General features: G+C 43.9%; 1 protein-coding gene across 4 annotated transcripts in view; it reads left to right on the top strand.

Annotated features, from left to right (window-relative positions):
* Positions 1–23679, top strand: part of SAMHD1 (SAM and HD domain containing deoxynucleoside triphosphate triphosphohydrolase 1) — a 272305-nt gene that overhangs the window by 217364 nt on the left and 31262 nt on the right. For all 4 annotated transcript variants that reach the window (XM_063960182.1, XM_063960181.1, XM_063960183.1 and 1 more), the window contains 4 exons: positions 15526–15634; positions 16382–16473; positions 16708–16823; positions 23007–23140. In XM_063960182.1, coding sequence (XP_063816252.1) covers positions 15526–15634; positions 16382–16473; positions 16708–16823; positions 23007–23140 — 451 coding nt within the window. The remainder of the gene's footprint in view (positions 1–15525; positions 15635–16381; positions 16474–16707; positions 16824–23006; positions 23141–23679) is intronic.

Below are 23679 nucleotides of genomic sequence, written 5' to 3'. Positions count from 1 at the left end.
ACGGCACCTTGGGATCTTAACGTGGTTTTTACCTTTCTGCAGTCCTCTTGGTTTGAACCATTGATGTCGGTAGAGGACAAGTACCTTACGTGGAAGACAGTTATGCTGTTAGCCTTAGCTTCGGCCAGGCGTATTTCGGAACTCGGAGCTTTGTCTTGCAAGAGTCCCTACTTGGTCTTTCACGAGGGCAGAGCAGAGGTTCCTGCCGAAGGTGGTTTCTGCTTTCCACCTGAATCAGCCTATCGTGGTTCCGGCGGCTTCAGCTATTTCCTCCATTCCTGAGTCCTTGGATGTGGTACGAGCCCTGAGGATCTATGTCAAGAGGACAGCTGCTGCCCGAAAGTCGGATTCCCCTTTGTGCTGTATGATGCTCACAAGAAGGGTTGTCCTGCTTCGAAACAGTCTATTGCCCGTTGGATTAGGCTTACTATTCAACAGGCCTATGCTTCGGCTGCCTTACCTATTCCTAAGTCTATCAAGGCCCACTCTACTAGGTCAGTGGGTTATTCTTGGGCGGCTGCCCGTGGTGTCTCGGCTTTACAACTATGCCGGGCCACTACCTGGTCAGGGACAAACACGTTTATCAAATTCTACAGGTTTGATACCCTGGCAAAAGAGGATGTCCAATATGGACATATGGTGTTGCTGGCATCTCTGCACGTTCCCACCAGTTCTGGGAGCTTTGGGACGTCCCCATCGTACCAAGTGTCCCCAGTATCCCTTATGAATGTTAGAGAACATAGGATTTTATTTACCTACCGGTAAATCCTTTTCTCGTAGTCCATAAGGGATACTGGGTGCCCGCCTCTGTGCTTCCACTTCCTGCAAGTTTGTTTTTGTTTGAAAGTTGTTTGACTCAGCTGTTGCTGTTTTGTTCACTGGCTGTTGCTGGTTTGTTTGTTTGTTTGTTTGTTTGTTCGTTCTGGTTCATTAGTCTCACCACCTGTTGTCTGGTCATGTTTCCTCCACTTAAGTATGTCCATCTCCTTTAGGCACAGCTTTCCTAGACTGAGCTGTGTGGAGGGCATAGAGGGGCGGAGCCAGCACACCCTGTTTGAAGTTTTAAAGTGCACCGGCTCCGTTAGACCCCATCTATACCCTATCATTCTAAGTGGCCCCAGTATCCCTTATAGACTACGAGAAAAGGATTTACTTGTAGGTAATTTAAAATATTTTTTTAATATGTTTAGTCTGTCTACATATACAGGTTGAGTATCCCTTATCCAAAATGCTTGGGACCAGAGGTATTTTGGATAACGGATTTTTCCGTATTTTGGAATAATTAGATACCATAATGAGATTTCATGGTGATGGGACCTGAATCTAAGCACAGAATGCATTTATGTTTCATATACACTTTATACACACAGCCTGAAGGTAATTTTTGCCAATATTTTTTTATAACTTTGTGCATTAAACAAAGTGTGTGTACATACACACAATTCATTTATGTTTCATATACACCTTGTATACACAGCCTGAAGGTCATTTAATACAATATTATTAATAACTTTGTGTATTAAACAAAGTTTGTGTACACTGAGCCATCAAAAAACAAAGATTTCACTATCTCACTCTCACTCAAAAAAGTCCGTATTTCGGAATATTCCGTATTTTGGAATATATGGATATGGGATACTCAACCTGTATACAGATGTAATAGAAATAATAAGCAGTAAAAAGTTGGTTTTATTGAAAGATGTAAAATATATCCAAATAACTTTTGGATTGTTAATGTTAGAAAGCATTAAAACATGCTTAATCAAGGTTTGTAATACATAGCAATGTTTCACCGTATTAATAAAAAAGCAGTATTCAAATTTTTTTTCATTTAAAACATGAATGCAAAAAAAAAAACTGGTTTAAAAAAAAAAAAATCTGTTTTATACCAGGCAAAATTGTGTTTGTGTATTTTAGTTTCCAACCATTTTACTGTAACATAAATAATATATCACTTCATAAATAAGGGCCCTCGTCGGGTTTTAAACAATATTCATTTTATTCTCACCAATGCTAAAGAACCACCATCAATATTTCAGTCCTGGCTAGAACTCTTTTTTTCATTCATTTTATTCTCACCAATGCTAAAGAACCACCATCAATATTTCAGTCCTGGCTAGAACTCTTTTTTTCAAAATGCCAGCATGTCCAGACAAAGTGAATATTCCCTCCCAACTAAGCACTTGTATAGCCCCCAGGGAACAACCAGCTGCAGTCACTAATTACTACAATCAGTGCACAAATTAGTCTAAATTGCATACACACTGGGGATAATTCTAACTTGATCGCAGCAGGAAATTTTTTAGCAGTTGGGCAAAACCATGTGCACTGCAGGGGGGACAGATGTAACATGTGCAGAGAGAGTTATATTTGGGTGGGTTATTTTGTTAATGTGCAGGGTAAATACTGGCTGCTTTATTTTTACACTGCATTTTAGATTGCAGATTGAACTCACCACACCTAAATCTAACTCTCTCTGCACATGTTACATCTGTCCCCCTGCAGTGCACATGGTTTTGCCCAACTGCTAAAAAAAAATTCCTGCTGCGGTCAACTTGGAATTACCCCCACTGTGCGATGTAACCTTAAGATTTCTTCTTCATCCACTAGGGGTCACTTGAGTACTCTTGGGATATGGATGGTGCGATAGCAGGGATAGGCACATTTAAGTATTTAAATGTGTAACTCTCCTCCCCTCCATACTCACCAAGAGACCTCAACGTTTTTTGTGCCTCTCTGGGAAAGGCACGTCTTGGAGTTAGCTCCAAACTTCATACAGCGCTGATGCCGCCGGGAGAACGGAGCAGCGGGGATTGGAAGCCATATAAGGTTAGCATCCACAGCTGCCGCAAGGTCAGTGCACACCGCTCCCAGCACACACAAGGTGCAGGGAGCGTGCTCTGTGTCTTCAAAGCGCCACTCCCACCACACAGGAGGTGCAGGGAGCGTGCTCTGTGTCTTCAAAGCGCCACTGCCACCACACAGGAGATGCAGGGAGCGTGCTCTACGTAGGTGCCCGTCGCTCCCAGCCCACAGAAGGTGCAGGGAGTGTTCTCTATATGTATTCAGAGTAAAGATGCAGCGCCGGCACTACCAGCACACAGAGGGTGCGGGGAGCGTGGTCTTTGTGTTTCACTGCTAAACGCTGGGTAATTGGCTGCCTATGTTTGTGGTGCAGCGCACAGAGAGTGCAGGGAGCATGTTTCTAAACAAGACACCTGCTGGAAGCTTAGTACGTTCCCTGAGGCTGCATAACTATATATATATATATATATATATGTATATGTGTGTGTGTGTGTGTGTGTGTATATATATATATGTATATGTGTGTGTGTATATATATATATATATATATATATATATATATATATATATATATATACATACACACACACATATATATACAAAGGACAGAAACTGCGGCACTCAGGGTCTTTTGCTTGAAAAACAATTTGTATTGGAGAGTTCAGTTACATGACGCACCTGCGCCCCACCAACGTTTCGGGGATTCCAACCCCTTTGTCAAGGTGTAGGTGAAAGGAAAGAAAAGAAAATAAGACCATACTCACCCTATTTAAGGACAGAGACCCGCCACACACCGTGCAGAGCAGTTCCCGCTTCTCCGTCCACGCTTGTCTGAAGGCGCCGGAAGATGACGTGGAGTGGCGCCCTCGAGCGCGTCATTGTGATTCCGTCGCCTGGCAACCTGCTGTGTTGCCGGCCTGTTGCCTGGCAACCCTCGCATCGCGACATCGGGACGGAGGGCCGGGAGCTGCAATGAGAAAAAGACAAAACAAAATCCCACAAACTGAATACACCGTGAAAAAAGTGCAGCTGCATACTAAATACAGAAAGGTGCTCCAGTGGCCCCAGATGCTAATAGATTCATACTGTAAGAAAAATGGGACCCGCCTGTGTTTAGAAAAAACAAGTGCGTACATTAGGGTGAACTACATACATGGATCACCCACAAGGACAAAAATAGCGTACCCGTAACAGACTAGAATAAAGATTTAGTATCCAAACCACCCTATGTCCATAGGTGAAAGGAAGAGGAGTATAGGCCACATGCAGTTTGAGTCATACATAGCCAGGGACAAAGTCCCACATGCCTTGCAGTACAATGCAGAATTTAGGCCACAGGCATACAGTGCAGGCTGTGTAGCCCCAAGCTGGCTGGCCTCATCACTTGATGGACTGCCTGCCATGCTGGGCCCGATTCTTGTCTTCTCCCACCAGGGTGATAAATCCCTCCATGTGTCATCTTCCATGCCCTTACGGGCCAGTGTCCCCTTTTTTTTTTTTTTTTCCCCCTTCAGCCAAAGATGCTCCAGGTTATCCTCTCATTCAGACCTGCTGGAGAAATGGAATTGAGTCTGAAAATCCAGGATGCCTCCTTGCGCACAAGTTGGCCATCTCGATCACCGCCCCGTAGGCTCTTTGGGACATGATCGATGATGATATGTTTGAGGTCCTTCAGAGTGTGCTTGGCGTTGTGGAAATGTCGGGCCACCGGTTGATCAGACGGGGTACCCGCCAGCGCAGCCTTAATGGCAGACCGATGCAGCGCCATGCGCTCCCGTAGGGTCCTGATCGTCTTTCCCACGTAGCACAAGCCACACGGGCATATGATTAGATAAACGATATACGTAGATGTGCAAGTCAAGACGTGATGGATGGAGACCTTCTTTCCAGTTAAAGGCAATGTGAAGGTTGACCCTGTGATCATATGGCTACACGTGGTACAGCCTAAACACTTGTAGCACCCTGGCTTCCTTGTCAAGAAGGAACCGCCCCCTTGTGCACCGGTGGATTTGGACCGGCCCGTGATGTCTGCATGGACCACCCAGTCTCTGATGTTACGGCCCCGCCTATAGCACATCATTGGCGAGGTGTGTTTAAAGGGGAGACTCGGGTCCGTGGAGACAATTGGCCATAAGGCCCTATTGGCCCTGTTCAAGATGGGGCTTGAGGTGTCAAATGTGGTGGTCCAGATGATTCTATTCTCTGAAGCTCTAACAGAGGGACGTAACAGCTTCTCCCTAGGTAGCAACAGAACCTCTCTCTTGATGCGGTCAAGTGACGTCTTCTCGTAGCCTCTGTCCGCGAATTTAGAGACCATACTGTTCAATTCGCGCTCCAGCATCTCGGGTTGGCTGTTAATGCGTGCTACCCTCATCATCTGGGACCTGGGCAGGCCCTGTTTTAATGGACGTGGATGGTGACTGTTTGCTCTTAAGAGGGTGTTTTTGTCTGTGGGTTTGCTGTACACGCTGGTTCGTAAGCTTCCATCTATGATGGTCACAAGCACATCCAGGTAGTTGATAGAGGTAAGTGACCACTGGGACGTGATTCTGATAGGGGATGATCTGCTGTTGATGGAGTCAAGAAGCTTTCCAAGCGCCAGCTCCCCCCCTGTCCATATAATGAATATATCGTCGATATATCTAGTATAGAGCGCGATATGCCCAGAGATGTCCCGGTCCTTAAAGAACATGGATGCTTCTTCTTCTAGCATGTATATATTCGCGTAAGAGGGGGCCACATTGCTCCCCATTGCACAGCCGGTTCTTTGCTGGTAGAAACGCCCATCGAAGATGAAGTAGTTCCTGGTCAATGTGAGTTCCAGCAGGGCCATGAACAGATCGATGTTTACAACGGACATGTTCTCCTCCATTAGGAACAGTCTCATTGCTGCCAACCCTTCTTTATGCGGTATGCTGGTATACAGGCTGCAAATGTCTATTGTGCACAGGATTGCCCCCTCTGGAACCTTTCCATATGACTCCAATAGGACCAAAAAGGAAGTAGTATCCTTCAAACATCTCGCTTGTTTATGAACCAGAGGTTGAAGTATGCAGTCTAGAAACTGCGATACTGGTTGGTAAAGTGATTGTCGGGCGGAGATGATGGGGCGTCCTGGTGGCCTGATCGGGTCCTTATGTATTTTGGGCACCGTGAAGAAGATGGGTACTACTGGAAAATCCTGTGTGAGAGCTTTGCAAACCCTGTCAGAAATAAGCCCCCGTTGCTTCGCATTGCCCAGGATGTCATCCAGTTCCTGTTTGTAGATGGTTGTTGGATCTGTTTCTAGGACCATGTAGGTTTTTGGATCTGATAGCTGTGCCTCAATCTCTGCCCGATAGTATAGTAAATCAAGAACAACCACTCCGCCCCCCTTGTCGGCGGGGCGAATGATAATATCGGTGTAAGTTCCTAGATTCTTGAGTGCCCGCCATTCCTGCTTGGACAGGTTATGGTGCACCTGGTTGGTAGCCTTTGTGTATTTGTCCATGGATTCATCAACCAGCCGTAAGAAGGATTTAATGGAGGCATTAGAGGATTGTGGATCAAAAGACTACATACTTCTCTTATTCAGAAACGGCTGTAGAATCACGGGAGTATTTAGCTGCGGACCAGGGTGCGCTGAAAAGTATTCTTGCCGTCGTAACTTCCTCGCGAATTGGTATAAATCGATTTTCCAATTCATCTCATTATGTCGATTGGTGGGGACAAATGAGAGCCCATTGCTGAGGACACGTAATTCAAGTGGGGTTAAAACACGGGCCGAGAGGTTAAAAATTAAATTTTGTTTTTCACTGCCCGATCTATGGAGTCTCGTGTTCTGCCCCCCCCGACGGGTGGTCGGCCTCTTCCTCTTGTTGTACTTGTGCCTGTTGCCCCTAAAGGGGTTGCTGACTGATCTTGTGAGCCATCAGATTCAACCATCGCGAAATCGCTGTCGCTATTGGACGAGGCTCCGCGCCCTGACCGGTTCTCCCTCCGTCGGCGCCAGCTTTGTTTAGATTTAGGTTGTGACGAATAAGTGCCTCCAGTAGGACCTCCCATTAGCCAGCGGTGTACTCTGTTGTTCTCATAATCTTCCTGCACAATGTCCAGTTTGTTCTTTTTAAACTTTAGGAGATCCCTACGATAGGTGTCACATTGAGTGCGTAATTTGCGTAGCCAGTCGTGGGATTCGTCTAGTTGTAAGGAGGGTAGGTGTGTTGTCTCAAAGGTCGCAATTTTATCCTTGACCAACCTCCGTTCTCTACCTGCCTCCTCGATCACCAGCAGCATGAGATCCAAGCTGCACTTGTTTGTGATCCCAACCCATTTTTTACAAAAATCGGGGTTGAACCTGCCAATGGTGGGGGCATTCCTGATTCTGAACCCTCGCGGAATCATACACTCTCTGTGATACTCGGAGAGGGAAATCCCATGCAGCAAGAAGTCTATTTCCCTTCGTTTGAGTTTATACAGTTGTTGATAAAGGTCTTCCTGGCTGTAATGCTGGTCAGTCGCCGTCAACCTCTCTTTGAACCTTAGTCTGTCCGCATCATCGTCGGTGAACCCGTATAGGTCGCCTCTGTTAATGTTCAAATGTACAAAGCCCTTTGAACTTTCAGTAGTTGATGTAGACGTACCTGGATCCATATCTGAAGTAGTGCAGCCGTATAGCACCTTAGCAGTGAAAGCACACGTGTCCAGCTGCAGTATCACTGGAAGCCCCTTCAGCTATGGTGTTGCTGGGAGACTTTTCAGTTGTGCATCTGATGTAAAAAATGGTGCACTGCTGCAGCAGTGTTCGGCAATTCCTCTGTCACCAGGTGATTTCTTAGTATTAATATATGTAAAAGACGTTACGTCCAGGGGTGCCTTGCCTCATGCAGGAGGCGTCCGGAGAGCGGCTCCTGATGAATATACAAAAGTCCAAAGACCGGCACTCCCTCTGTTTGTATAGCTGCCCTGGTGCCCCCAGAAGGAATACTGATACAAAGGACAAAAACTGCGGCACTCAGGGTCTTTTGCTTGAAAAACAATTTGTATTGGAGAGTTCAGTTACATGACGCACCTGCGCCCCACCAACGTTTCGGGGATTCCAACCCCTTTGTCAAGGTGTAGGTGAAAGGAAAGAAAAGAAAATAAGACCATACTCACCCTATTTAAGGACAGAGACCCGCCACACACCGTGCAGAGCAGTTCCCGCTTCTCCGTCCACGCTTGTCTGAAGGCGCCGGAAGATGACGTGGAGTGGCGCCCTCGAGCGCGTCATTGTGATTCCGTCGCCTGGCAACCTGCTGTGTTGCCGGCCTGTTGCCTGGCAACCCTCGCATCGCGACATCGGGACGGAGGGCCGGGAGCTGCAATGAGAAAAAGACAAAACAAAATCCCACAAACTGAATACACCGTGAAAAAAGTGCAGCTGCATACTAAATACAGAAAGGTGCTCCAGTGGCCCCAGATGCTAATAGATTCATACTGTAAGAAAAATGGGACCCGCCTGTGTTTAGAAAAAACAAGTGCGTACATTAGGGTGAACTACATACATGGATCACCCACAAGGACAAAAATAGCGTACCCGTAACAGACTAGAATAAAGATTTAGTATCCAAACCACCCTATGTCCATAGGTGAAAGGAAGAGGAGTATAGGCCACATGCAGTTTGAGTCATACATAGCCAGGGACAAAGTCCCACATGCCTTGCAGTACAATGCAGAATTTAGGCCACAGGCATACAGTGCAGGCTGTGTAGCCCCAAGGGGCACCAGGGCAGCTATACAAACAGAGGGAGTGCCGGTCTTTGGACTTTTGTACACACATATATATATATATATATATATATATATATATATATATAAAAACATCTATGTATATTATTTACAAACATTTCAAACAATATATATGTTCTTACTTTACATGTAAAAACACCATTTTATGTGTAACTTCCTGCTTCTTTATTGCAGGGTTGTTGTTGCTATTACTAACCACAGCCACCAGATGGGGCAGGGGCGTTAGTAGGGTCTGAGATGCACACTGTTAGGGTATGTGTCATTGACCTATTGATCATGTCGATCTAATGACTGTCTACCTAAGCTGTGTCGCCTAACGACCGTCTCCTCACTGTTATTAGACATGCTTGTAGCAAAGCAAAGTCCCTATAGAACAGTGTCTGTTAGTGTGACCATGACTATAACTGCAGCCTCAAGTTCACACCAAAAGCAACTTGGCTGAGATTTTTGTGAAAATGTGTTACTTAATGATCAGTAATGACTGATTTGGAGTCAGAATTACCGCCACACGGAGAAACTGTGAGGCAGCAAGGACTAATGCGAAATCATTGCTTTCGCAAGGTTACCAGTGCTTTGCATGGTTTGCAAAGTTCTATAAAGACTCAAATGCCTCACAGTGGTTATTGTGTTTCCTAAGAAATCCGTCCTTTTTATACTCTGACGATTCTATACCAGACCTGTTGTCTCAGCATAACACTGGCAGCTTCAGTCAGATGGTACGACACTGTCACGCAGATTCCTGCTACTTCCGCCATTGTTGATCTCATCACAGCAGTTCATCAGATTCTATAGTTTAGAAAAACTAAGGAACCAATGTCAAACAATGAGGTCCTATTGTCAAACAGACAAAGGCGACTGTTGTTTTTTATTTTTTTGTTTCACTCTCATTAAGCAATTCACGGTGGAAGATTCAGAAAAAATGGGTTTTGTCAATTAGCCGTTTCCATAGGCTATGCCAGAATCTCTGGATTCTTCAGTTTTCAATTTAAACAAAAAAAACAAAGTATCCATGTATATGGCAGCAGCTGTTTTAATTACACCTACTCTGGTCAGAGTTTGTTAGTAAAGCTGTTTTAGCTTGATATTATTGGCAGTGTTTATTCCGAGAGTGGACAACTAGGAAGCAGATATCTCAGTCGTCAGGATTTTCATCCAGGAAAATGGGCCTTACATCCAGATGTTAGTCCAGTGGTGGGGTTACCCACAGGTGGATCTAATGGCATCTCACCATAATCATCAGACACCAAAGTATGTGTCCAGAACAAGAGATCCAAAGACAGTGGCAGTGGATGCTATCACAATAGTGTGGCCATACAGCCTCGTGTATCTATTTCCAACATTTCCGCTGCTTCCTCAGTTGCTAAAGCATATCCAAAGAGTCCACAACAGTCATACTAGTGGCGCCTCATTGGCCTTGGAGAGCAGGGTACTCTGATATCCGCGGTCTACTCGCAAACCATCCGTGGCCACTTCCACTACGTCCAGACCTTCGGCGACAGGGTCCATTTTCTTTACCCCGATTTAGCACTGCTGCGTTTGACAGGGTGACTGTTGAAATTGCTCTCTTAAGACGATAGGGCATTCCAGGGTAGGTTATACCAACCATGTTACGTGCTAGGAAGCCAGTTACGGCAGCTCATTATCAAAGAATTTGGCAAGCTTATATTGGTTGGTGTGAATCTCGGAAGTTTCCGACAATTCTTTCAAGTTATCCCGTCTTGCTAATTTTACAGACTGCGTTATATGGAGGACTTTGTTTAGCGACACTAAAGGTGCAGGTTTCTGCTTTGTCACTTTTCTTTCAGCGCTGTTTGACTCTTTTGCCAACAGTGCACAGGTTCCTGCAAGGTGTCCTTGGAGTTCAACCTCTGTTTATACCACCTTCAGCTTCAAGGGACTTGAATCTAGTTTTAGACTTTTTGCAGTCCTCAATTTTTGAACCCTTACAAGTGGATGTTAAGTTTCTAACTTGGAAAACAGTTTTTCTATTAGCCTTAGCTTCAGCACGGCGTGTTTCAGGATTGGCTGCGTTGTCATGCAAACCACCATATCTGGTGTTTTATAGTGACAGAGAGGACCCGCTTTTCTACCAAAGGTAGTATCCTAATTTCATATAAATCAACCAATCGTAGTTTCTGTTTTCTCAGAAGGTTCAGGAACTTAAGCTTCTTTGGATGTGATTCGTGCGCTTCACATTTATTTAGCCCAAACATCAACAGTACGTAAAACAGATACATTGTTTATTCTCTATGATGCAGTCAGGATAGGTTGGCCAGCCTCCAAACAGACGTTGGCTAGATTGATTAAGGCTTACTTTCTTGCTAGTTTACAACCGCCTGCATCTAAGCACATTCCACGCGTTCTGTGATAACATCATGGGCAGCAGGTCATGGGGCTTCAACGACACAATTGTACCATGCGGTTACATGGTCATCAGGGCACATGTTTGTACACTTTTACAAGTTTGATACTTTTGCGGCATCAGCATCTAGCTTTGGCTGTCTAGTGTTACAAGCACCAACCATGCTCTCCCGCCCACTGGGGAAACTGGTATGTTCAAAGAGTACTCCAGTGACCCCTAGTGGATGAAGAAGAAAAGTGGATGTTGGTGCTTTCCAGTTATAGCCTTTTCTTTGAATCCATAGGGGGTCACTGGACGCCCGCGGCAGTTTCACCTGTCTTGTGGTAAATTCAGTATCTCTTATGGTAACACATTATCACTGGCTTGTTTCAGTGTTAAGGTGATTATCTGTTGTCGTGTCAACTTTCCAGTTGTCTGTTATGTTATAATGTTAAATGTACTGTAATTCTCCATTGTTCATACTCTTTCACTCCTGTTCATCTCAGTAAAAAACACTGAGGTCTCTTGGGAGTATGGAGGGTGAGGAGGGTTATACATTTAAATATATAAATGTGCCTGTCCCTGCTATCGCACCGTCCATATCCCAAGAGTATTCCAGTGACCCCTATGGATTCAAAGAAAAGGATTTAACGGGTAAGAACCAAAATCCACTTTTTGAGTATGTAGTCAAAATCGTAAGGAAAGTTAGTGCAAATCGCACCGTGGGTACACAGCCTGTGATACCAAGAAGCGCTCCTGTGAGGTCGGTATCGCAAGAAAATATCTGTGCAGGCAATTCAATCTTGACTATGGGGGTAATTCCAAATTGATCGCAGCAGGATTTTTGATAGCAATTGGGCAAAACCATGTGCACTGCAGGGGAGGCAGATATAACATGTGCAGAAAGAGTTAGATTTGGGTGGGTTATACTGGCTGCTTTATTTTTACACCGCAAATTAGATTGCAGATTGAAAACACCCCACCCAAATCTAACTCTGCACATGTTATATCTGCCTCCCCTGCAGTGCACATGGTTTTGCCCAATTGCTAACAAAAATCCTGCTGCGATCAACTTGGAATTACCCCCTATATTGTGTACTATCTAGTACATCGTATAATCAAAATAGGCACTTAGTCAAAATTTTAAGTAAAGATAGCCAATATCTGTGGTTCAGGACTTCGGTGATTTCAGGTGAAATCGCAAAGTCAAAATCGTAGATAGTCAATATCTCACCGTGTGTATGCACCTTTTACTAACAAAAACAACAGCATTATTGATCAATATTAACATATATCTAATAAATGTTTATACAAAATCAGGTAACGCTATACCGAGTCACAAACACGCACACACAGTGCTATTAAATACTGTGTATAGATGACCTGTCCAGAGAATCCACATTTGCTCACTTTGCAATATATCCTAAAGATGCCCATAGATGCATAGGAATATAATATATAAAGATTAAAAAAAAACACCTGTACTTCCATCTAGCCAGCGTGTAGAGTGAAGCTGATCTTCCAGTATTGGTGGTCATGCGTTCCACAGAACAAATTTGTGATCCAGGCTCACAGTAAAGCTGGGTACGCACTATGCAATGTGTGTACCCGGCAACACCGCGCACGGATGGACCCGGTGAGCAGGATCATGCAGCATTCGGCATGGCATCATCAACGACATCCCCATATTGACTTGCATGTATGGATGACAGGGGATGTCGTTGACGACCCGTGGGAGCACGCATCGTTCTTCGCATAATGCATACACACTGGGCGATATTACAAATGATGGAAAAGGAATGGTATACCCTTATTGCGCAGAAAGGAGCAGCTGAGAAATATAATTAAGTGCTATAAAACTTGATAAAGAGAAATGTGTAACAAGAAAAAAAAAAACTCGTATTTCTGCGCTCCACTGATGAGTATACAATGCAGGTTGGTAAGTATAAATTCCACAATTAATAAAACACAAAACAATACTCCCCTATTCGAACAGCATCATTACCGTTCCTCAAGCATGAACTTTACAGGAGTAGTTTTCCATACCAAAGCTTCAATCCGAATATAGGGGGTCATTCCAAGTTGATCGCTAGCTGTTTTCGTTCACAGCGCAGCGATCAGGCAAAAAAATGCAGTTCTGCGCAATGCGCATGCGCGTCGTACTCTTATAACGAACTATGTATTTTCACACAAGGTCTAGCGAAGCTTTTCAGTCGCACTCCTGACCGCAGAGTGATTGACAGGAAGTGGGTGTTTCTGGGTGTCAACTGACCGTTTTCAGGGAGTGAGTGAAAAAACTCAAGTGTGCCAGATAAAAACGCAGGCATGGATGGTGAAACGTAGGTGTGGCTGGCCGAACGCAGGGCGTGTTTGTGACGTCAAAACAGAAACTAAATAGTCTGCAGTATCGCAAGCTAGGAGTAGGTCTGGAGCTACTCTGAAGCTGTACAAAATTATTTTGTAGCCGCTCTGCGATCCTTTCGGTCACACTTCTGCTAAGATACACGCCCAGAGGGTGGCAGCTTAGCGTTTGCACGGCTGCTAAAAGCAGCTAGCGAGCGAACAACTCGGAATGAGCGCCATAATGCTATCTCAACTGAGTACATACAAAAAGATAATCCCATATAATGTGAAATCATCAGCCTTGACGAGGTAAGTATAATCAACGGAATATGCTGCGCTATATAGGAAACTGTTAATAAATAATATATAAAAAAAGTATACAGCTCATATCCCTTAGTCCAGTATATCTATGGGATGGTGATTCCTGATGTATAACTAAAGGGTCACCACTTCGTGTTCAAGTTAAGACAAAGGTCCTCACTTTGTTTTTTACATGACAATAAGAAGACAAATCTTATAACTGTATCTTTAAAATGGATACTCTCATAAATGCTTACTTCTTATGACTTTGTTGCCCGTGCATCAAGGTATCCTTGGGGTCTGATCCAATTCTCGTCAAATGTGAATCATCACAGAAATGTTTAGGTAAAACGTTAAACACTTTATTCCAAGATCACGTTAAAGCCAAACGCAGGTATCCAGTTCATGTAATGAGAGTTCTTTATGTCCTGTATACACCTCTTCAAGCACCCCTGGTGCTGATGTTATAAGTCCCAGGAAAAGTCTTACCCAGAGTTGCAGAGGATGAATGTTCCCAAATAGTCCCTGGATGTCGCCTGCAAGCATCCCAACGCGTTTCGACTAGAGCTCTTTTTCAAGGTGGTGCTTTCCATGAGTCCCAGAAATGTCTTTATTCCATCTGGAGTCCCTCTCTCCTTTGTTTTGTGATTTATTAATTGTGGACTTTATACTTAACCAACCTGCATTGTATTTTCTTTAGTGGAGCGCAGATATTACAAATGATACTTCTCAGAAGGTTGGAAATGAGCGATATCATTTAAAATATTGCCAAATGGTGGGTGTAACCCTATATCAAAAAACGCCACAACCTCGCACATTATTCCTTTCCAAAATTTGAATATATACTGGATCTTGCCAACAACAAAACAATATACCGTTCAGTGCACACACACATCATTCAAAACTCTGTAGGAGAAATATATCAGTAGCTTACATTAAGACCAACACATCGAATGCAGTGAACTATTCATAATGGAGGACCACAAAGGTACCATTATAACATTGACACTTAAATAACCAGTAAAAACATTACCTGTATCTAATAACACACAGGTCTTCTTCATTTTATCAGTAACTTCATCAATTTCCAGCAAAATTAATTTAACATTTATTATAATATCTTTCCAATGAGTAGTTGCTTTCATCCTAAAATATAGTGTATTTTGTGTAAGTCTAAACCACCTGGGGCTCATGCGGAGGTGGACAGAAGTGCATTTTGTGGCTTTCTGGAGTTTCTACTCTGCACATGGGTACCAAGGCCCTCATTCCGAGTTGATCGGTCGCAAGGCGATTTTAGCAGAGTTACACACGCTAAGCCGCCGCCTACTGGGAGTGAATCTTAGCTTCATAAAATTGCGACCGATGTATTCGCAATAATGCGATTACTAACTACTTAGCAGTTTCAGAGTAGCTCCAGACTTACTCTGCCTGTGCGATCATTTCAGTGCTTGTCGTTCCTGGTTGACGTCACAAACACACCCAGCGTTCGCCCAGGCACTCCCACCGTTTCCCCGGCCACTCCTGCGTTTTTTCCGGAAACGGTAGCGTTTTCAGCCACACGCCCCTGAAACGCCGTGTTTCCGCCCAGTAACACCCATTTCCTGTCAATCACATTACGTTCGCCGGAGCGAAGAAAAAGCCGTGAGTAAAAATACTTTCTTCATAGTAAAGTTACTTGGCGCAGTCGCAGTGCGAACATTGCGCATGCGTACTAAGCGGATTTTCACTGCGATGCGATGAAAAATACCGAGCGAACAACTCGGAATGAGGGCCCAAATCTCTGTATGCATGGTTACTGAGTTATGTTTGCTTGGGCCACAATTGCTCAGAAGAGTCTCTTCAGCTCTTGTGCCATAATTCAATTGCAATACCCCTGGTCATACAAAGGACACTTTAGCAGTTAAATCAGTCAAGAAGTATTGTCTGAGTCCCTCACAATAATTTCTTAAACCATATGTTGTTTTCAGAGACTGTCATCATCTTGGTATTCAAAATAACTTTGACTATAAAAGGTTTCTCAAGTTTGCCAGAGTATGTGAGGTCGGAAACAAGAAGCACATATGTACTAGAGACAAGGTAAGTCCTTCTGTCATCCTAGAAAATATTGATTCTCTGAAGTAGCAGCTTGATGTGGATAGTAAAACTAATTAAATATGAAAATAAGCTGTAAGTATCATGGCTAAGCTTAATAGGCCAATTAGGGCCAGATTCGGAGTCTGCTGCATCTTAGAAAATACATGCAAATTGCAGAACATGATGTGCGCATGTGCAACACAATGTGTCTGCACTAGATGTCTCTTGTGCGAGAGGAGAACAGTAGGAAGTAGGTATTTCTGGATGGAGAGCATTAAGATGCATGGACCGGCTGTTTCTGATGGGAGTTCTGTGGATGTATATGTTCATCTGAGTCTTGCATATGGGTAAAGGATGCCTGTTTCATGTGGATCTCTTGCACCTAGCATGGGACTGGAGCAAGAGCCAATACTAAAGAGTATGGCTCCGTCTGCCGACGCTGGAACAGTGGGCAGGACTTGATAACACTTTTAAACGTACAGATTTGCCACTTGGTACGCCAAATGTCGCATTAGCATATGGAAGCAGGTACAATGCCACGACGTTTGGGAAAGACGGCAGCAGTAGCATGCAACTCAGAATCTGGTCCTTAATGTTTAGTTGCCATCAGTGTGCATTGAGTAAATCATGTTTGGAAGGTCTTTTGGAGAATATCAGTTGTATTTGCTACTAGTGATTTTGCTGTCCAAAAATTCTGGTTTTATTGATGCTTATCAGGGAAATAATCTTGTTTTCCCTCCTCTCATTCAGGAAGTTGGGAATCTATACGATATGTTTCATACACGGAACTGCCTTCACCGGAGGGCATACCAACATAAAGTTGGCAACCTCATTGAAACAATGTGAGTACAGTTATGATCACTTTCATGCAACAATCTTATACTTAATCATTAGGTTGTTACAATTAATAGTACCATTTTTGTCACTAGAACATTGCCGTATAGATGGAAAGGGTTGTCTAACTTAAGTCAAGACTCACACACTAGACACACTGTCTTGCAGGGTTCATGATTGTGTGTGTTTTTAATGTGCAGAATTTTTTCTTTCTCTTACAATCTTTTGACTAAATGGTCCAGGATTACAGATGCTTTCTTAAAAGCTGACCCACATATTGGGATAGAAGGATCAGATGGGAATCTCTACACTATCTCTGGTTCCGTGGATGACATGGAGGCATATACCAAGCTTACAGGTAGGTGAGCTGTTTATTGGCTATCAGTGTTCAATCTTCTGCATGCTACAGTACAACTACTTACATTCCCTAGATGTTCCCTGAACAAGTTGTGTATGGGGGGTTGAGGGCAAATATTAGAAGATGAGAGTTTATAAGTCTAAATAACTTCTTCTAGCAATGAGTATGTCTACATCTGGCTTATCAGCACATTGTGGTAGAATGTTGTTTGGAAATCTCTGTTTGGTAAATTAATTGGCAAAAGGGTTACCTTTGTAGAGAGAGTTGGGGTTATATGGAGGGGACATGACCGAGAACCTGATGTGGTCACCTCATGCTTTATCTCCAGCATTTGTCCAGTTGTAAGCTACACAAAACTATTTTATAACCTTTTAGTGCTGCTGTTAAGGGTGAAAAAAGGTTATGGGCCTGATTCAGAGATGGGTGCAACTGCGCTTATATACTAATGCTAGTATCAGCGCATTGGCACAAACTATCAACATTTTTCGGCCTCCCAGAATGCAGTAGGCCAGTCCCCTATATCCCTGCCTCCTGGCTCAGGCAATTTTAGTTTTTTTGTTGGTGTGGCAGGAGCTGGACCACGATCTTTGGGCTGCTGATTTTGACAGCCATAAGCTTGTTATTTAATTTAATTTATTTTTATATCTTACGTTTTTTGAGCGAGTTTTCTAAAAAGCGTCTTACACGCACCTTAGAAATAGTCGCTCCGACAACTCTCCGCCGGGTCGCGACAGTGCTTACCCACGTGTGCAGTGCTGTTTTGGCGGGCGTCTGTGTATGATTTACTAGCAAGTACAGCGGACGTTACCAGGCTGTGGCCAGATCACGGGGAGTAGGTAAGGTGTCAGTTCCGCTTAGCGGGGGAGACGCAAGACACAGCCGCACTGTTTTTGAGAAGGAACCTACGGAACAGACGCTGATGCGGCTGCCACTTCCGGTGCACCAGCGCTAGGCCCCGGGGATCATAGGCTCCAGGGATTAGTGAGAGATCGCGATCCCTAGGTTTGATGTCAGCAGTGGGGAGTAAGACACTCCCCTGGTCCCCCCTCCCCCCCAGTTCATGACCAGTTTCCTCAGAGTTTTCCACCATGAACGGATTTCCTGCTTCCGCTTGAGATACTATCTAAAGGACCCAGTCGCAGCATAGGCGGCTGTGTGACTGGTGCGTTTGTATTCACTTGGGCGTCTGTGTTCACTGTGGGTTCACCGGGCGTCTGTGTTCACTATTGGCGTCTGGATCCACTCATCGTTCACTAACGTATTGATAGATCCTGGAAACAGGGTGAAGTCTCCCTGTATCCCCCTCTCCTGAGCCTGGTGATACAGCACGAAGTCTCTACCTACCATTAAGTACGAGTAGTTGGATAAGTGCCTGATGCATATGAGTCTGTTAACTATTGCTGCTGTTTTCTTTCACTGTGCGACTGAATACGTTTAAAATTCTATATAAGGTAATGTAGTAATATGTTTATCTTACATACTTGAAATGTATTTGTAGTTGAATATGTGCTCATATTGCTTATTATACTAATGTATAACTTGTGACTAATGGTTGACTTTACTATTCCTGTCCGTTTCTGTGTATATACCGATCCTCAATGCTGCTGCAAGGGCGGGAGGGATTGGATTGTATGTCTATTATATTTATCCCTGTCTTTTTCTGTGCCCTGTGACCGGGTGTTTCAGGAGTATTTACACATTTTTCAGCACTGCTGCTGATTATTGTCACATACTCTACTACGGCTGCCTCACACTGGCTTATTATACTACTGTGTGGGGGTGACTCTCCTATATTGCAGCTATGTCTACTAAAGCAAAAAGTAGCACACAGCCAGACACCCTAGTTTTACTGTCATGTAATTGTGCTCTGCAGGTTTATCTGCACAGGATGTTGTACAAGATGGGCTTTGTATACACTAAATAATACGCATTAGAGCCAAGCCCAGACACCCACATCTTTACAAAAGATGTTACCTGGGACCAAACAATTCTCTAGGTCCACTAATTGTACATCTTCATCTCAGCCCACTGCTATATCAGACTCTAACGAGTCGTCTGCTGAGGAAGTGGAGGATGCATCATCTGTCACTGATTCCTGCGTGGTAGATGCGGAAACTCCAAACACAGTGGAGGGGTCAGCTTTAATTAAGGCTATTGGGCACAACTTACGGAGGAGGAACCTAAGCCAGTTGCAAAGAAAACTGATGTTTTTTTATGCTGCAAAAGATAGGTAAATCTGAATCAGATCATCTCAGGGAAAATACACAAGAACCCTGAAAAACTCCTGGTTATAAATTTCTTGTGTCTAAACAATTAGCATCATGTTACCCTCTTCCCGCAGATGATTTTGCTAAGTGGGAGGCTCCCCCTCCAATGGATTGGCATATTGCATGTCTTGTTAAGATGTCCATTCTCCTGTCATTACGCTTTCCTCACTGAAAGAACCCACAGATAGGCTAATTGAAAATTGCCTTAAGTCTATTTTTCTTCTCTCACTGGTGCTGTCAATAGACCTACCGTGGCTGCTTCCTGGGCTGCAAAATGACTGAATCATGGTTACAGACCATAGAGGAAGAATTACCCTCGGTTGTATCTGAGGACTGCATGTCCTCCTACTTGACCCTTATTAGGCATGCAGCTGCTTGCATTCGTGAAGTTCTGTCTGATGCTGGAGTATTAGTAGCTAAGGCGTCCACCACCTCTGTACTGGCATGGCATATTATTTGGCTAAGTTCCTGGAAAGTTGACCTTGATTCAAAGAAAACCTTGGAATTTCTCCCTTTTACAGGTGAAATATTATTCGGGGCTAAGTTGGACGAAATCGTCACTGCCCTGGCTGAATCTAAGACAGCTTTTCTCCCGTACACACCTACTCCACGTGTTAGGAGTTCGAATTTTCGTTCCTTCCGTCCCCAAGGCAAAGCGAAAGGCTTTCCCCAGACAAAAATCCACCGTAAAGCCCAAGGCCAAGCAACCCTGGGATGCACGATAACCTTCTGCAAAACCTGACAAGTCCGCCGCCTGAGGGGGTGGGCCACTTCTTGGAGTACCCCAGCGTGGGAGGCCATCATCTTCACTTTGCGCATGTCTGGACTCTGACCACTTCAGACGCCTGGGTGCAAGAGGTGGTATCTCATGGGTATGCTGTCTCATTCAGGAGACTCCCTCCCCCCCCCCTCAGTTCTTTTGCATGGGCCTACCCTCAGACCCCCAAAAGGCTCTAAGTTTACAACAGGTTGTGCAATCACTCCTTCAATCAGGTGTGATAAATCCGGTTCCTCTGTCTCATCGCGGCAAGGGCTATTATTCCTTCCTATTTCTCGTGCCCAAGCCCAACGGGTCCCACTGACCCATTTTCAACCTCAAATCTCTCAACAGATTTGTAAAGGTTCCCAAGTTCCGCATGGAATCTTTGTTCTATAGTCCTTTCTATGGAGCCAGGGAACTTTATGGTATCCCTGGACATACAGGATGTGTATCTACATATCCCTTTTGCCCCTTTACATCAAAAATACCTATGTTTTCTATGTCCAAAGGCAGCAAAAAACTGCTTTTAGCAGTAAGTGCTGCAGCTCTGAAATCCATTCTACAAGTATGGATCCACCCTGAACCTCCGTCACTGACTTTGTTTAAAACAAAGTTATTTTACCTTTTCAGAATGGAGTGGGTGGGAGTGATATTGAAGAAGGACAAAAAAGCAGAAAAGTTCTTTGATGTATGGGAGAGCTATGTGGCCACACTGTCTACCCCTATAAAATCACAACTACATGAATCTTTAACAAATACTCTGTGGTATATGACCATGGTACTGGGAGTTGACCCACCCATTGTCCTGTGATGCCTTTCTCTTGGGTGTCATGGGGGGTGGGGAGACGAGCGCAGACACTTTTTCTATTATTTTTTCTTTTTTTGACTAATGTATGTATTGGGTATTTTGGTCAACTAGAAGAGACAACTGTTTTAATGTACTGTTATACCAGCACTTGTATGTGACACGGAAGCTTTGTATAAATTGGTAGTACAGGTTGAGTATCCCATATCCAAATATTCCGAAATACGGAATTTTTTGAGTGAGACTGAGATAGTGAAACCTTTGTTTTCTGATGGCTCAATGTACACAAACTTTGTTTAATACACAAAATAATTAAAAATATTGTATTAAATGACTTTCAGGCTGTGTGTATAAGGTGTATATGAAACATAAATGAATTGTGTGAATGTACACACTTTGTTTAATGCACAAAGTTATTAAAAATATTGGCTAAAATTACCTTGAGGCTGGGTGTATAAGGTGTATATGAACCATAAATGCATTCTGTGCTTAGACTTGGGTCCCATCACCATGATATCCCATTATGATATGCAATTATTCCAAAATACGGAATAATCTGATATCCAAAATACCTCTGGTCCCACGCATTTTGGATATGGGATACTCAACTTGTACTTACATTTACCTCTTATTGAAATCACAAACGAGGACGAACTAAGTGTATCAAATTTCTAAGTTTATTGTGATATGTTAATGGCATGTACAAACTCTATAAGACCAAATGTACCATGTTTGATGCTCAACACATTGCTTCAATAAAAAAATAAAAAAATACCTATGTTTTGCTATATGCAACCAACATTATCAATTCCAGGTGCTGCCATTTGGGCCCAGAAGTTTTACCAAGGTTATGGCAGTCATGGCAGCACGTCTGTGTCATCAGGGAGTCAGAATACTTCCTTACTTGGATGACTTACTGCTCCTAGCCACCTCCAAAAGAGGTCTTGCAACGGCATCTTCAAATTACGATGACCTTCCTTCAAAATCACGGATGGCTCATCAGTTGGAAAAAGTCCTTCCCAGCAGATGTCACACCTAGGAGCAGTATTAGACTCTGCGAGTCAGCGTCTCTTCTTGCCAGTAGACAAAATGTTAAAGCTGCAGGACCAAATTCACAAGTTGCACCAACTTTGCGGAGTATCCATTCACTCAGCCATGCAAGTCATCTGAATGATTGTCTCGACCTTCGACATGATGAAGAATGCTCAGTTTCATTCTCGCCCTCTACAACATCTAATCCTGACCCTCCTTTCCTGATTTTTCATTCAGACAGAGCTGTCCTCCATACTCGACCAATTTACCTATCTAAAGTGGTTTCCTGTTTCCACTTGAATGAGGAAATAGTGGTTCCGGCCTTCGTCTCCCCAGATCTCTTGGCAGAAGAAAGTTCTCTGGATGTGGTTCGTGCTCTTCGTATCTATGTCGATCGGACCAGTTCACTTCAGAAATCAGATTCCCTCTTCATCCTTTATGTGATTGGCCAGCTAATAAACAGACTCTGGCCAGATGGATTAGAATTGCTATCGCACAAGCATACACTCAAGCAGTTCTTACAGTACCAGCTTCAATCTCTGCTCATTCTACTCGGTCCGTGGGACCTTCTTGGCCAGTGCGCCTTGGTGTGTCTGCTGACCAATTGTGCAAGGAGGCTACGTGGTCTTCTATTCACGCCTTTCTTAGGTTCTATGCCTTTGATACAGTCGCCTCCCAGGATGCTTCATTTGGACACCAGACTCCTACTATCCACTCAGGAGCGTCCCTACCCTTGAAGTACTGCTTTAGGACATCCCATATGTTCCCCTGTGGAGCCCTAAGGAACCCGAAGAAGAAAAGGAGAGTTACAGTAGACTTACCTTTTTGTTAACTTTTTCTTCGAGGTCCATAGTGTCCCAAGGGCACCCACCCTGACGTACCTGGCCTATATGGGTTTGCGGCTTTGGTCACTGGTTCTCTTCTCCTGTCTGTGAGAGTGTCTTCTTGGGCTTTGGGCTTCTTACCAAAACTGACCTGCCTGAGCATGAAGGCGAGGTTATAGGGAGAAGGACTGAGGCAGCCTGGGAAATCTGAAAAGCTTAACAGTTTGGTGCCCCGGACCTGATCCCACGACCTGTAACCCTGATGTTCCCTTGTGGACCCTATGGACATCGAAGAAAGAGTTCACAAAGGTAAGACTACCATAACACTCCTTTTTTTTTTTTTTTTTTTTTTTATTATATTTGCGCATGCGCAGGTGCTAGAAATTGCTCAACTACATTCACATCTGCATTGCGTGCTGCTCAGAATCAGGCCCCTTTTATGAGCGTTTGCTGACGTTACTATATTAAAAATACATTAATGAATTTCCTCCCCAGACCACATTTTTCTGCAGATCCTGTACTCCAATGATCCCAGCCTGTCTGAAGCCAAAGAGATATTACGCAAAGTAGAACGACGGGAACTTTATAAATATGTTGGACAGACACATCCCAGCACCAGGATTAAGCCGGTAAAATTCACCAACAATGACGCAATTTCTGGGTTGATTGCACTAAAATACAGGTGTGTCCTATTACATCTTAGCTCCGCGCACTACAAGGCGTGTGAGTACAGTGTGACTCTGTAGCCCCAAGTGTTTTTTTTTTTTTTTTTTTTTTTTTTGCAGTTTTCCCGCAAAAATGCATCTTCGTCGCAAAGCAATAGGTTTCTGCTGTTTAAAATGATATGCTATATTCTGTGTGTGACTGCGACTGTATTTGCATACAAAATGCTATGCTACAAATTGTTTTCCTGGAAAACACTGTAGCGAGGCATTTTGGATGCAGATACAGCCGCAATTACAGAATATAGGCATGCTGCATAACATTTTAATCAGCAGGATCTGCTGTGTGTGCGTCCTATTGTATTACTTTGTGACTAAGATGCATTTTCGTGGGGGGGAAAAAGATTGGTGCTACTGAGTCCCGCCATGGCATGGCGTGACTACATCAAGGATGTAAGTGGACACATCTGTATATATTCTTGTATTTTCCAGCAATAACTATAGAT

This window comes from Pseudophryne corroboree, chromosome 3 (genome assembly GCF_028390025.1).
Source record: "Pseudophryne corroboree isolate aPseCor3 chromosome 3, aPseCor3.hap2, whole genome shotgun sequence".
NCBI classification, from domain to species: Eukaryota; Metazoa; Chordata; class Amphibia; order Anura; family Myobatrachidae; genus Pseudophryne; species Pseudophryne corroboree.
The sequence above is the reverse complement of the archived record's forward strand: the minus strand, read 5'-3'. Positions and strand labels throughout refer to the sequence as shown.